The sequence below is a fragment of the Garra rufa genome, chromosome 3, assembly GCF_049309525.1.
Source record: "Garra rufa chromosome 3, GarRuf1.0, whole genome shotgun sequence".
NCBI lineage: Eukaryota > Metazoa > Chordata > Actinopteri > Cypriniformes > Cyprinidae > Garra > Garra rufa.
Window position 1 is genome coordinate 39832928 of NC_133363.1, and position 16818 is coordinate 39849745.

General features: G+C 36.5%; 1 protein-coding gene across 1 annotated transcript in view; it reads right to left on the reverse strand.

The window, feature by feature from the left end:
• slc9a5 (solute carrier family 9 member A5) overlaps nucleotides 1–16818 on the reverse strand; it is a 39132-nt gene that overhangs the window by 10863 nt on the left and 11451 nt on the right. Inside the window, exons 2-8 of the mRNA XM_073836083.1 lie at nucleotides 15934–16236; nucleotides 14549–14712; nucleotides 6880–6958; nucleotides 6608–6785; nucleotides 5159–5379; nucleotides 4230–4432; nucleotides 958–1047 (exon numbers count right to left, since the gene is read on the reverse strand). Coding sequence (XP_073692184.1) covers nucleotides 958–1047; nucleotides 4230–4432; nucleotides 5159–5379; nucleotides 6608–6785; nucleotides 6880–6958; nucleotides 14549–14712; nucleotides 15934–16236 — 1238 coding nt within the window. The remainder of the gene's footprint in view (nucleotides 1–957; nucleotides 1048–4229; nucleotides 4433–5158; nucleotides 5380–6607; nucleotides 6786–6879; nucleotides 6959–14548; nucleotides 14713–15933; nucleotides 16237–16818) is intronic.

The following is a 16818-nucleotide window of genomic DNA, read 5'->3' on the forward strand; positions in this document are numbered from 1 at the left end:
CTTGATATTGCAAATTGATGTGTCATACCATTTTATTTTAATGTGTTATCTTAACACATCGACACACTGGTTTGTAGCGCAAACCGTTTTACCGTTTACTGCCTGTTTTTATTCTTCTCATTATTTCCCTATAGCAGCTAATGAACCAGAAGTCTCGCCCATGGACTTACTTCCGCATTGAAGAATAAGGTGGATAAAATCTATGGGCATTTTTCAAAATATCGCCATTGGGGAGCAGTTCTATGTTTAAAGTTAATTGAATCTGATCCTTTCCCTTTTCAGCAATGCGCTTTTTCATGTTTGTGTTCTGTCTTCTGGAGTGTTTCTATTAGCATGAAATATACATTTAATTGTTAACTGTGTAATTTGTTTTTCATTTAAAAGCTGTGTATGTAAAAAAAAGTTTGAACACAATTCTTAAGATGGCTGTGTGCTTGTTTCTCTGGCACAGTCTTCAGAGTTTGTGAAACTGCTGTTTTCTGAAAGAATATCTGTCCTATTCTCCATTATTTTCTCAGAATCTCTCCTGTATTATTTTGTATCTCTTCTGTCAGCTCAGCTACACTACAGTCTATATTTAGCGCAGGTTTTAGAGTGCTCAGCAGGTAGCCTTGACTCCCAGGGGGTGCATGCAGCAGCAGGGTGTGTAAGGCCTTCAGAAAAAGGATGGGGTAAATGGCAAGGGGGCGTGTGACCTCTGCCTATGTGTGCACATCTATTTGTGGAAAGGCAAAAAAGAGCTCTGATGATTAATTCATTGGAATGAAGAGTCTAACGTCAGTCTGTCGCAATGCTGCTGTTTCAGTCATCAGATCGCAAGCGCTGCACAGACAGCAAGGTCAGCGTCATCACTCACACATTTCACCACAGGCAGTCAGGCAGGGATGGAGGGAGACAGGTGATGAGAAACAGAGACAGAAAAGAGGCAGGAGAGAATTGGAAGTGATATTGACTCACACGCTCGTGGATCTCTTCGTTAATGGTGGGCTTTCTGTTTGTGCTGCGAGGCACTTTCAACCATTTCACTAAAGGCTTGATGGTTAAACCCTGGAAGGGAAGATTAGGAAAATGTCAGCAAATCAGAAAGAAGGAATCCTCCAAATATTTCAACTAAACTTCACAGCTCATATTTCTAGTAGAAACACCAGTCAGTCTTTTCGTTCTTTTACATACAATTTTTATCTAATTAAGCAGTATTAAATTATCAAAAATGCATTTTTTCCCCCTTTAAATCAGCAGGCTTTTGGCCTACGAACAAATTTAGACCAACAGCGTGATTGCCAGTGTAGTATTGTCTTTATGCCATGGTCCAATGAACAAGAAGTTAATCCTGATTAACTTCTATTTTATATTGCCAGATATTTTGTGTATTTTTGCTCAACCAATGAAAGAGGTTTTAAATGAAATTTTAGTGAATGATTCAATTAGGGCTGTCACTAAAGATTATTTTGGTAATCGAGTAATCTGTCGCTTATTCTGATAATTAACTGAGTAATTGGATAGCTATATTTAATTTGTTTGAGGTAATAAAAATAGACTCAAAAATGACTTAAAACATATATAATAGCAATGAAGCAATAACAATTAGTTCAAATAAAATATCAAAAGCATGTAATCATATGCTTTTATTAAACAAAACTGTTAAAATACATATTGTATTACAAACAAGAGTTAATGTTCATTACGCATTATATCAAAGGCCTGCAGATGGCGCCAACGGCCTGACGATTTTTACACTTACAGCACGATCTAATCCTTGTTTAAAATTTGACAAAACAACAATTAATTTAAATGTCCACTTAATCTTTAATATTTGGCCATTTCTTTATGACAAAAATGTTACAGCCACTGTAATTTCTTGAATATGCGGACATTAAAACATAAACTCAGAATGAGGGTTTGAGCTTTTATTTTGAAATCGCGATTCTCCTGTGTTTGTGTAGGTTTATAAATGATTTATCATACAAATCTGATTCCCTAGATGAACCTTATTGTAAACCCAACTCACAACAATATGTAGAAATGAAGTTTGATTAACTTAGATATTTTATGTATTTTTGCTCCACCAATGACAGAGGTTTTTAATGAAACAAGCGTAATAAACGTACGTGTGTTGGAGCAACACTAAATGAATTACTGTTTTTGAACAATTTTTGATGAATGATTCAATGGCACACTCATTTAAGTTTAGTTCTTGAATGACAGGGGTATTAAAACACTGATAAACTACTTTAATAGAGTGTTTTCACGATGCCTCGTCAATCAGCCATATTGCCAGCACAGAACGTAAACAATGCGGAACTCGTAAATTCGGCTGATTATTGCTGCTGAAAGTGGTCAATTTTTGTTATGTTTTGGGCTTTAAAACAAAAGTTACCAAAAGTTATAACAAATTAAGGAGAAGAGTGCAAAAAGCTGTTTGAGGAACAAAAGGAGTTTGTGGTTGGCCAAACTGAACCAGGATTTCCAGGGCAATCTTGACAACATTCATGTTTGTTCTTATCATTTCCGGTCAGGTAGGTGAAATATAAGGCTAATATCTTAATTAATACTGATAAAATATGATAAAAAATAGTATGTGTCTCATGATGATATGCAATTTCCAATTTAGCCCGCTGCTTGTTTAGGTCCTGAATGAATCATTGTTAAATTAATGAGTTGGTGTCTCACTCATAAAGACAGTCACTTGTTGGAACCTACAGTGCTAGCATATCAATGTAACCTGCAGAAAGATTTGCTAAAAAAAAAAAAAAACTTTACTAATACCCAGACTGACAGTGTCAAAATGTATATATACAGTGGTGGCCAAAAGTATTAGAACACTAGTATTTTCACCAGCTAAAAATGGTTTTAAGTCAGTTGTATCTTTTGCTGTAGTGTGTCAGTACTATCAGTTTACATTTCCAAACATTCATTTTGCCATTAATTGTAATAATCCAGCGAGATTTATGTTTGCACAAGGAGTCTGACAACAGCCAGTGCTCCACACAGAGATCTGATCTCATCATCATCCAGTTTGTCTGGAATGACATAAAGAAACAGAACAAACAGAGACACACTAAATCCAAAAGAACTGTGGCAACGTCTCAAAGATGCTTCAAATAATCTACTTACAAAGCTACCTGAAAAACTATGCACAAGTGTACCTAGGGCAAAAGCTGCTTTAAATGCAAAGGGCGGTCACACCAATTGTTTTATATAATGATTATAATAACGATTTCATTTAGTTATTATAAGTTAACTGATAAAGAAAATCTATCTATGACATTATTTATGGCAGCATCATCATACAACAGCATTTTTACACAAGTGCCTAAAACTTTTAACAGTACTGTAGCTTTGCAGGTAGGTTTCTTGAAGCATCTTGGAGACGTTGCCACAGTTCTTTTAGATTTAGTGTGTCTCTGTTTGTTCTGTTTCTTTATGTCATTCCAGATAGACTGAATGATGATGAGATCAGATCTCTGTGTGGAGCACTGGCTGTTGTCAGACTCCTTATGCAAACAAAAATCTCACTGGATTATTACAATTAATGGCAAAATGAATGTTTGGAAATGTAAACTCATATTTCCTACTGACACACTACAAAAAAAGATGATTTAACTGACTTAAAACCATTTTTAGCTGGTGAAAATACTAGAGTTCAAATACTTTTTGGCCACCACTGTATGTATAATGCACATGTATGTTTTAAATGTTTTTTAAAGCAATAAAGTGTACTTGTCTAATCATCATGCATATTTGTGGGATCTTTTGAAATATGAGTTCCTAACCAAAGCTTGGCAGTATATCCAAATGATTTGAGCAGTCAGATATACCGTGGCAACGCACACATAGAGACACAAGATATTCTCCAGCCTTAAATAATGGATGAGATTGGAATAAGGTAAAAAGCCTGGCACTGGCCAGATGGGCACATCACACACACATTTACACATAAGCAGCACCTTCAAAATCACTCCATTCATCATAATTAGCATCTCTGTGTCAGAGCAGCTTTGGAAATAACAGCAATTTGACACAGCAGTGGGGAAATGTCATCCCTGCAAGGCAATTACCTCCATGCTACCCACACACACAAGTAATAATAATAATGATCAGAGCTTGAGGAAAGATGAAAAAAAAAAAAAAACACTTTTATCAACACATAATGATTCTGTAAAGGTGAAAGGAGAAAGAAAAGCAACAGACAGGAATACAGAAAAAAAATGAATATCTAAAAGACTTACCTGAAACATGACTGTGAAGAAAACCACAACAATGGTTGTTGCCACAAAGTAGTCTTTAGCTTTCACATGCTCTTTATCTAAAAGTACCACCAGAGCAAAGGCCACAGCACCTCGGAGACCGCCGTATGACATCACCACTTGATCAATCTTGTCAAGGGGAACCAGTCTGAACCAGTTCAGGAACCAAGTCTGCCCTACAACACCTGCAAATGACATATTGAGCAAATACATATGCTAACCGTTAGAGCTGAGGCCATTGTAAATATTCAGTGCAAGATTAATTCAGCATCTCAACCCATTAGAAATGTGACCCTGGACCACAAAACCAGTCGTAAGTAGCACGGGTATATTTGTAGCAATAGCCAACAATAAACTGTATAGGCCAAAATTCTAGATTTTTCTTTTATGCCAAAAATCATTAGGATAATAAGTAAAGATCATGTTCTATTAAGATATTTTGTAAATTTCCTACTGTAAAGATATCAAAAATTAATTTTTGGTTGGTAATATGCATTGCTAAGAACTTCATTTAAACAACTTTAAAAGCGATTTTCTCAATATTTAGATTTTTTTGCAACCACAGATTCCAGATTTTCAAATAGTTGCATCTCAGCCACATATTGTTCTATCCTAACAACCATACATTAATGGAAAGCTGTTAAAAATCAGATGAATGTGCATGGTACATTTTTAGCTTTCATGGATTAGGAAAATAAATGATGTAGGACATCTTAAGCCAAAGTGAAAGTTAACTCTGAAGCAAAATTTACTATGAGTGAGGAGTTTCAATTAACAGTTCTCCTTTTGTTTTTGACTTTTTTAGCCAATACAATGTGACTACCATGTTTTTTGAATACCATGGTATAGAATAGAACAGAACAAAATAGAACAAAATAGAATAGAATAGAATAGAATAAACTTTCTCTCACCCATAGCCCTGAAGACTAAGATAAATATGAGTGTGCTGACGACAAGGCCAGTATCCCAGGCCCATTTGGATTTGTCCACAGCTGAGATACCCAAAAAGATGAAGATGATCGTCTCAGCAATGCTAGCCAGGGTTTTCATGGTGTACTTCACGGTGGTCCGGGACTTCTGGGATATATTGGCCTCCACATACTTGTTGCAGCCGATGCCACAGAAAGTCATCCTGTTATGAATCAACAATGCCATCAAGAGAGAACACAGATGTTATATAATACCAACAGAATAGATGTATCTTTATTCAAAGAAAAAGTTTAGAGTTTCACAGAAAGATTGTTAATGTTCATATAAATTGCTTCAGACCTTTGTACCTTTGGATTGAAGTCTATATTTAGACAGAGATACGAGATATCCTCATATTTACATTCCCTATACAAAAATTAGAGCTTCAGACAGGAATTACGCTTCGCTCATAGTGCTGTTATATAAGTCACTTTGTGTTACTCATAGAACAGTCCAGAAACAATGAAAAGTGCTGAATTATATTGATGAGATCATATTTATATCATTACCTTTAAAAACTACTGTTTTATTTAAATTCTTACGCAACACCACCTTGTGCAGTAAGTGTGATGACTAGCCAGCAGGGGGCGCTCCAAGCGCTGTATAATATAAAATCAGACCGACAGGCCTTCCTTTGAAGCACATGTGAGAGAAATCGTTACTTCATATCTTGTACTACTGATTCCTGTCCTGAAGGCATGTTGTATTCGAGCATGACTCTGCATCTTAAAATCTGTTCTAATTCTGTGCTGAGCAATACTAAAATGGGTTAATAATCTAATCCCTCTGCTCATAATCTCATTATGTGATTTATGACCGCTAAAGAAACTACCGAGATTTGTGGGTCAGCACAAACGGTATGAAAACAATCTGAAACAGTCTTCAAAATGGGAGTGGAAATATTCATAAACAGCACATACAGCTCACATAAACAAACACGCTCACCAGTTTTCGTTCAATGTATCATTTATCCCTGACCCCGATGTTTTCATTCTGCTTTCTCTAGTATGCTCATATATTTCTCTCTCTCTCTCTCTCTCTCTGCTGTAGTACTCTTAGGAATGAATCATTCGCTCTCTCTGCATTAATACTGTCATTTAACTTCTCACCACTTTAAATGTCAGCCACTACAGCGTTTATCACAGAGCTGCACAGACAGTTATTTTTCTAACATGATGGGACCTTCCACTGACTTCTATTTTTGATACTAATCCAATGATTTGTCTATTCCCTATGCTCACACAAATCTTTCTTCTTTTTACATTTTTAGTTGTTTTTAGTTTTTTACATTATATGACTTCTAAAGATATTCCCTGTTCACAGTAATAATAAAGATGCAACTATGTAGAGACTTAAATTATTCAGATGAGTATGGTAGAAGTGATACTCACGATAGAATGGCGGACAAGGAGAAGAGTTCTGCCGTCAGGTATGCCAGGTAAACCAACAGGAAGATGAACAGTGGCTCTATTATGCGCACTTTCTTCGTAAAACGAGTGACAAAAGCCAGGATAACGGCAAAGATGAGACCAACCAAAGTCCCTCCAATACTGACAATGAGGAAGGATGCTGGAATAATTGCATATAAGATAGAGAGTAATATATATATGAATTCACTCAATAAAAGGGTGTGAAAGAAACAACTGATACTTTCTGTACTTACCAATTCCTTTAAAATAGTCTGCAGTGTGAACATTTCCTGGTCCCACTTCCACAAAGTTTATGTAGACTTTATATAAGACCTGTTGAGAGAAGTACAAATTTATCCCTTGCCAATTTACAAATCTAAAAGCTAAAATAGACATTGAAACATTAAAAAAGTCACTATACCTTTAAATAATATTAACATTCCAAAATGTGGGGTCAGTAAGATCTTTAATGCTCACCAAGGTTGCATGTATTTGATCAAAATACAGAAAAAAACAGTAAAACTGTTCAATATTATTACAACTTAAAATATTTATTTTCTATTTTAAAATGTAATTTAAATACCATTACTTCAGTGTCACATGATCTTTCATAAAAGTATTTTAATATGCTTATTTGCTGCTCAAGAATACAGAAAAACAGTGGTGCTGCTAGATATGCCTATGGAAACTGTAATATATTACTTTTCAGGATTCTTTGATGGATAGAAAGAAATCACTCTTAATCATTTGAATGCATCCTTACTAAATAAAGTATTCATTTCATTCACGCTTTAGTTTGTGGGACGAATTTTAAAAAAGCTGCTTTAAACGCAAAGTATGATCACACATCAAATGTTGACTTAATTTAGTCATCAGAAGTTTCATTGATAAAGAAAACCTATTTATAACATTATTTTTGACAGCATCCTCATTTTACTGCATTTTTACACTTGCTTTGCAGGTAGGTTTCTTAAAGCATTTTGAAGACGTTGCCACAGTTCTTCTGGATTTAGTCTGTCTCAGTTTGTTCTGTTTCTTCCAGACAGACTGGATGATCTCTGTGTGGAGCACTGGCTGTTGCCAGGCTCCTTGTGCAAAGAAACATCTCACTGGATTATTACAATTAATGGCAAAATAAATGTTTGGAAATGTAAACTGATATTTCCTACTAACACACTACAGCAAAAAAGAGAAATAACTGGTAGTCAAAGTTAGTTAAAAATGACATTCAAAACTAATGTAGAAAGTGCATGGACTGACTAAAAAAGTGCATCTGATATTGTTTCCCCAAATAGCAAAATAAGATTTCCTATTACGCACATCAGGAGTTAATATGCAGCTCAGCAACCAAACTGAAGATGTGCAATTTTGCGAAGAGCTTTGTCCATCTCAAATCTCTCATGATTGCTTTGAATAATAAACCCATCTTACGATATGGCCATTAGACGAGTAGCACAAGAGAGCGAGCTCTGCATTTCAGTCAAGGCTGTCCACTCCTCATCCCCAAATGAACAATTTGTTATCCTGTAGCTTTGATAATGAGTATAATAAGAAGAGGCTGCCCCTGTTCACCATGAGCAATTCCTCTTGTCATTTGTTAACCTGGCATTTTTTTCAGTCTGTTATTCAGTGCCTATCAATAACAACAAGTGTTTAATCAACAATAGATTAGTTTGATTGCAAAGTCAAAGCTGGATTTTCATTAACAGCCTCTAAATGTTAAATGCATGCTGGTTTGAGCGCTTTCCACTTGTGTTGAAGACACTTAGGCAGCTCTCAACATTACATCGATCAGTGTTTATTGTTATGTATTCAAAATGTATGTATTCTGTATAGCATGTCCTCAAGTGCTATAAGTGACCTTCCAGTAAAACACACATAATCACACTATTAACCTGCTGCCACTCTCTATCCGCCACTGAAGCCTGGTGAGAAACTGCTAAAGAGGGTAAAATCCCTAGAATGTGACTGTGGTAACTTTACAACTAATCTTCTAAAAAGGAGACTTACAATAGAAATGTCGTAACGACCCAGCTCAAAGAGCAGTGACATGAAGAGAACAAAAGATAATTATTATGGCTGAGAAAAGCTGTTATTTAATAAAAATTAAATTCTGTCATTAATTAAAATTCGCCCTCATGTTGTTCCAAACCTGTATGATTTTCTGTCTTCTGCAGGACACAAAAGAAGTTCTGTCATGACAACTCTTGGACATGACAGTGTTAATGTGTTTGGTCTTGGCGGAATAGATCTGCTAAACTGCTGCTGCGGCAGAGCAAGTTCTGAGACTTTCTACTGCAAATACATCCAAACATGCTGCTGTGAGCATGTAACAAATACTGCTGCTGCACATATAACATATATGAAGTAACCCCCATATATAGCATACATTAATCACACTGTAACAAATCTATACAGGTGGAGCTGGGGAAGGTGGAGGGTTTCTAAAGCGCACTGCTGAAGCAAAAAGAACCAGTCGGCTGCACCATGTGATCATGTCATTATGTCAGATTATGTTAGACCTATCGGACTGCGCCATCTAGAGTTTCATGCCAGAACTTTGTATATATTATGACAATTGTTGGTAGTACAAACAGAAATGGTGCCAACTGCTTTTCATTGTATATGCAAACAAAACAGACACTTCTCAAAATATCTTTTATTTCCCACAGAAGAAGGAAAGTCATTCAGTTTTGGAATGAAGTAAATAATGACAGCTTTGGCATTTTGTGGTGAACTATCCCTTTAAAGGCACAGTATGTAATTTTCGCCACTAGATGATGCATATTCAAAACAAACAAAGAAACAAAGGCCCAGTTTGATGACACTGTGATTTAGTGTGGAATCATGGGAGTTGTTGTCTCCATCCTCACACAGCCGGAACACAGCATTGAAACTTTTATATCTGGCTGATTATTGCTGCTGAAAAGGTTAAATTATTGTCATGTTTTGGGCTGTACTAATCATTTGGACTGGGAAAAAACATTTGGAGTATAATAGACTGCCAAAAGTGATAACAAATCAAGGAGAAGAGTGCAAAAAACTGAGAAACAAAAGGCGTTTGTGGTCAAATGGTCAAACTGAACCAGGATTTCTAGAGCAAGATACTTAACAACATTGGTGTTTGTTCTTATCATTTCTGGTCAGGTAGGTGAAATATTAGGCTAATATCTTAATTAATACTGCTCATATGTATCTTTACCACCTATTAAATTTAGTTTGTCAAAATATTGCACCCTTTCCTGCTTACTAAGTCCTTCTCTATATGATTTAGCAGCTACCACAAGTTTTTTCCATGGTTTAGACAGCATAAATTAGCAAAATAACATACTCAGTAGTACATGAACTGTGCAATCCATGCTGTTGTTTACATCCGAGTATCGCCAATATGGCCGTGTATCCGGGTCACTAACCAAATCGTGACATAAGTGCAAACCCTTTTTTGAAAATTTTCTGGATTTAACCATTCTTGGAAACATTTGGGATAATGTAAGTATACAAGTCAACAATATATAAAACACTGTTCTAATGTTTCTTTAAATATTTTAATCAAAAAATCTTACATATTGTGCCTTTAAAGTACAAAAATAAAATGTCAATATTAATTTTAGAACATTCCGTGTGAAAAAAGTCATAAGAGTCTATGTCCAATCTTGTAATAAACTTTGACTTGCCCTTTGTGTTGGATGCATTTTTACAAAAATCACTACTGACCTATAACAGAGCAACTGAAAACATGATTCAAGACCTTTACAGAGTAATGTAACCTGTAAATTCAAGCATAAACATGCAGACCCAGACAAACAATTTGGAATGGATGGATACGTCCCTTCTTTCACAATCCAGATGGAGTGAGGCTGATGTTGTAGGGTAGATTAAAGTGAAGTAGATGGGGGATGTGTTTAGTGATGAGGGCTCACTGAGCCTAATCCTAACATGGCTTAACAAGTATGATAGCTACAACAAAGACTTGCATACAGTCAACACAAACCCAAGACTACACAAGCAAGAGCTTGGTATTCTGCTGATTTGGAATCCAAATGACAATATAGTATAAACAATTAACACTAAATCAGTTTATCTCTAACCAGTAGCTAGTGAATGTCCCCAGAGTCATTACATGAAACAAAAAACAAACAAAAGAGGGAAATGGTTTGGATAATTCAGTGGCAATGTCTTAGCCTAAGTCATTTACTATCGATTTGCTTCTCCAGAGCAAGTAAATGACTTGTGGTTATGTTTTATAACATAATCATGTCAGCACTACAGCAGAGGGTTCTGGTGTAATGTTACCATAACAACAGAGATGCGACTGAACAGAGAGATCACAGAAAGATGGAGAGATTTTCCTCATCTCGCTTGAGCTCTCCCTAAGCCTTTTAAATCCCTAAGCTAACCTTAACTCTCATATGATCGCAAGAAAATAATTAGAGTAAGCAGGTATACATATGGTCAAGCCCAAAATTATTCATACCTCTGGCAAATTCTGACTTAAAGTTACTTTTATTCAACCAGCAAGTTTTTTTTTGACTGGAAATGAGACAGGCTTCTCCCAAAAGATGATAAGACGATGTACTAGAGGCATCATTGTGAAAAAAAATATTTCTCAGCTTTTATTTACATTTGAACAAAAAGTGCCAAAATTATTCATACCCTTTGCAAACTGTCACAGTCCATGGGGAAATCCAAAGTTCTATACCATTCTAAATAGTCCAGGCTGTTTTAAAGCATCCTAATTACCCTGATTCATTGGGAACAGCTGTTTTAATCAACTCAACAGGTGAAAAACAGAAGCTCTCTGCTGTTGGTTTGTGGACAGTCATGGCTAAGACAAAGGAGCTCAGTGAGGACCTGCGGCTGCGCATTGTGGCTGCTCACAAGTCAGGAAAGGGCTATAAGACCATATCTAAATGTTTTGAAGTCCCAGTGGCTACAGTGCAAAGTATTATTAAAAAATACAAGACGTTCCGCACTGTGAAAAATCTCAGAGGACGTGGTCGGAAGCCAAAAGTGACACCTGTGCTGACCAGGAGGATAGTGAGAGGTGAAAAAGAATCCAAATATCACCACCAAGGCCATTCTGATGAATCCGGGCTCTGCTGGTGGCAACATCTCATTGCAGACAGTCCAACGGACACTGCACACCGCTGGGTTTCCACGGACGGAGACCAAGGAGGATGCCCACTTCTCCAGATAAGGCACACAAAAGCCAGCTTGGCCTTTGCAAATGCTCATCTGGACAAATAAGAAGACTTCTGGTCTTCTGTTTTATGGTCAGATGAAACAAAAATTTAATTGTTTGGCCACAATGATGTAGCCTTCATTTGGTGTAAAAAAGAGAAGCCTTCAACCCTAAGAACACCATCCCCACTGTCAAACATGGTGGTGGGAACCTAATGTTTTGGGGGTGTTTTTCAGCCGGTGGATCAGGAAACCTAATCACTAGGGATGTAACGGTATTGTAAATACCGTCGTACCGCAATAGCAAATTTTTTCGATACTACCGTGGTCGCATGACTCGATAAAATGAAAGGTCTTCTGAGAAAAGTTTGCTCATGCGAATGGAGCGAACGGGAGGTAGCGGGAACTACAATTCCCATCAGCCCAGGCGTGGCCATCATCCTTTGCGGTCTGTTGTGATTCTGAATGGAGTGAGGAGGGGATTTTTGAAAAGACGGAGCGTCGTGGTTTTAACTCGCTCCAGACCGATCCGCCACCGCTCCATCATGAGAACAATTCATGCCAACTGTCCGTAATATAACTGCATATTAAGCAGGAATTCACATGCTAAACATATTTCGCTTGATAGAGATGGATCACTCAAATTAGAAATAATGTGAAGGCTGTGATGACGGCAATGGACATCATATGAGCGGTAAATTATAGTTCACAAGTTTGTTCTTTCTAGATACTTAATATTTTCAGGTGAAAGCATAATTTAAACAGATACAGCACTTATTCACACGTAATCACTCTGTTTATGCATTAAAACAAATGTAATATTTCCGATTACAAATGAGCAGAAATCTGTAAGAAATGCAGCGATCCATAAGTAAAATAACTGACGAAAATGTATTTTTATTTTCATTACAAACTTTGCACTGCATAAAGCAGCAATTATACTCTTTTAATGCTGCTGATGTTATTAGCTTGGTATGTGGTAGGAACAAAGTTTACACACTAGTGTTCCAAACTCTACCGTTATTTTATTTTTGTATTTTTTATTTTTTATCTATTTTTTTATGTGTTATGAACAGGACCGTTATATTTCAATAATTATTTCTGATTTTTTTTTTGACGCGGAGCGGTGTTTCTGATATCATTGAGCGAGGAGTGCAGCTGGAGCGGAAAATTGTGAACCCGGAGCGGAGCTGGAGCGGAGTGATTATTGAATGCACAGAGCACGGAGGGGAAATTGTTGCCGCTCCACTCCGCTCACATACTCTGGTCCCAAGTGAGAGGGTTTTTTTCTGTTGCAGGGGACATTGTAAATGCCCCGAGATCCCAGCTTTCAGATAATGTTAATATGCTAGATTTCCTAAAAAAAACCTGTCTCTGTCTGAATAAGTGAGTGTGTGAGTGAATGAGGGGAGTGTTCTCAAATACTCATTCAGCACATGGGCCAGCTGCAATAAGTAGGCTGCTATTTTTATTTTTTCTGATTTTTCAAGAATACTAAATTGAAGCTTTTTTTTTTTTTTTTTACATGGTTTAATAATTTTTTTGTTATTAAAATTGAAGTTCCTGTTTCAAAGTGATAGATGGCTAATTTGTATGCCATTGATATGTTCAGTGTTCATATAAACTGTTTAATAAGCACTTCTGGCACTTTTTTCGAGTCTCTTCATTAGTTTTGTTTTTCCTGTAAATGATTCAATAAATACCGTACCGTGACATTCATATCGAGGTATTACCGTACCGTGAAGTTTTGATACCGTTACATCCCTACTAATCACAGTAAATGGCACCATGAAAAAGGAGCAATACATCAAAATTCTCAACAACAACATCAGGCATTCTGCAGAGAAACTTGGCCTTGGGGACCAGTGGACATTTCAGCATGACAACGATCCAAAACACACAGCAAAAGTGGTGAGGAAATGGTTAGCAGACAAAAACAGGGTGATGGCAAGGAGACCCTCCAACCTGAAAGAGTTGGAGCTCATCGCTAAAGATGAATGGGCAAAAATACCAGTGGAGACATGCAAAAAGCTGGTCGGCAACTATAGGAAGCGTTTGATTGCTGTAATAGCCAATAAAGGCTTTTCTATTGATTATTGAGAAGGGTATGAATAATTTTGGACATGCCACTTTTTGTTAAAAATATTATTATTATTAAGATAAGTAATAATTTTTTTTTCACAATGATGCCTCTTGTACATCGTCTTATCTTCTGGGAGACGTCTGTGTCATTTCTAATAAAAAAAAAAACTTGCTAGTTGAATAAAAGTAACTTTAAGTCTTTTTGCCAAGGGTATGAATAATTTTGGGCTTGACTATGTCAAAACACTCAATATCAGTCATGCCAAGATTTTTACTTTTATTCTGCTAGGATGCATTAAATTTATTAAAAGTGACGGCTAAGTCTTTTTTATTGATAAGCATTACAACTGTGTTCAACATTGATAATAACAGGAAACAGCAAATCAGCATATTAGAATAATTTCTGAAGGATCATGTGACACTAAAGACTGGAGTAATGATTTTGGAGAGTATAAGAGACTTTAGAATAACAAACCTACTGATCTCAGACTTTTGAATGGTAGTGTGTTTTCTCACTCAGAGTACTGACTATTACACTCTGCTAGTTGTGTGTTAGTCACATTGACCATGCTTACAAATTAAAAATCAATTTAGTAAATTAAGGAATCGAAGCAAACAAGAGTCATACTGGGAAAGCTGATTAAAAAAGTCCTGACTCACCACAGTGACAGCATCGTTGACCAGTGACTCGCCAAAGACAATGATGAAGAGTGTCTCATTCACATGGACTTCTTCAAACACAGCGATCACCGCTACAGGATCCACAGCCGAGATCAGAGCTCCAAACAACAAGAAGTCCATCAAACCTGCATTTACTTTTTCATCTGCAAACACACAACAGACAAAAAACAAAGCTGCAGTCAATAATTACAACCAAATTGAGTGTAGTACAGACCTAATGGCATAGTGTAGTAGTTAAAGATCTGTAATGGTAGGTTCAAACATTGCAAGTGGCAATTTACCATAGTGCACTTTAAAGGAAAGGAAAGGAGGTGAAGTGAGGCCAAGTATGGTGACCCATACTAGGAATTTGTGCTCTGCATTTAACCCATCCAAGTGCACACACACAGTAGTGAACACACACACAGTAATGAACACACACAGTAGTGAACACACACCCGGAGCAGTGGGGAGCAGTTGGGGGATCAGTGCCTTGCTCAGTCGTGGTATTGAGGGTGGAGAGAGTGCTGTACATTCACTCCCCCCACCTACAATCCCTGCCGGACCTGAGACTCTAACCCGCAACCTTTGGGTTACAAGTCCAACTCTCTAACCATTAGGCCACGGCTGCCCCCTTTACCAAAGCACTTTAACCCATGGTCCTCCATGGATGATGTCCTTACTACAAATCTGGCCCTTGAACACGGTAATTACATTGCTGTCTATGCAGGGTCAGAAAGCTCTCTGATTTTATCAAAAAAGAATCTTCATTTGTGTTCCAAAGATGAACGTCTTATGGGTTTGGAACAACATGAGGGTGACTAATTAATGACAGAATTTAAATTTTTTGGTATTAGGCTTATGAACTAGATAACTTTGTGATAAAATTGTGGTGATAACTATTATTAATAAACTGAATCCTTTATTAAACGTTCCCATTTTTATCAAATTGCAGTTGTCAGTATTTTATAAATGAAATAACCAGTTAAATAAGCCTCTAATAGCTTATTTAGTAGCTTACAGTATTATTAAAGCAGTTATTTGTAACCAGGCTCAGGGCCCATTAGGGGGAGTCAATAAACTTCAGAGAAGGGTTTATTAATCTTAATTAAGACCCTAAAAAACATAAAAATCAACAATAAACATAATATGTCATATTTTAATTTGTCCCCTCAGCAAAGCTTGTTTATATTGAGGAACATACAGTTGTCTGGAATCACAAAATTAGTCAAGGTTTATTATTTTAATATACTTACCCACTCATAATTTATCTTTATTAAAAGTTACAAAACAAGCCTACAAGGCTAATGCACCATATGATCAATGATCATTCAAGTGTCATATTGGGTTCTATCAGTTTGAACTGTCACCCCATAATAACTCACCTATAGCTCCTGCCATCTTGACTCCGTAGAGACAGAATCCAGTGCAGAAGGCATTCCATAACGTGCCTACCACAGCGTACATCAAAATGGCACCCAGGTTGTCGAAAAAGAGCCGTGCTGGCATAAAATACCCAGCATCCCCCACTATAGTTGGCAGGAGAAAGAGGAAAAAAAGTCCTGGGTCCAGTTGGTACGGCTGCTTCTTGCTGGCGATGAGAACCACTGCACCCAGAACCAGACCCAGTAGAATCAGCATACAGCTCTCTGGGACCGCTGTGGTAAAACGCTGAGAGAAGTGGAATACTAAAGATTGCAGAGTGGAGAAAAGAGAAAACATGGGAAAAAAGTTAAAATGGACTGAGATATTATGTTGCATTTCAGTGTCATTAAAAGTGTTAATGTAGTAAACGTACAGCTGTATATAAAATTTCGTCAACAGACTTGAATTTTTTGCTCATAATGTAAATATAGTACTCTATAATCATGTACTGCACTGTAGTAATTATATAATTAGTAATTATGATGTATAGTAATTTAAATGCAAACAGTTTTAATCAAACATCCATGCGATATTCTACTTTTAGCCATAAATATTTGAATTATTAAATTGCAAGGGAAAAATCTTAACATCAATACTTTTATTTCAAAACTAAACTAAATAATCATTCCCAAAATTTAAGTATTCTATGTATTTTAATAACAGATATTAGTAGATATTATACTTGATGGATCTCTACTTTTGTCAGTCATTTTGAATTTATGTTATGTTAAAGGGAAGCCCGGGTATTAAGGCTTGTATGGCTTAATATACCGTAAATAATATTCATGGTATTTTTAAAAAAATCCACATCATTTAATACATATTTTAGACTATGGGGGTGCCAT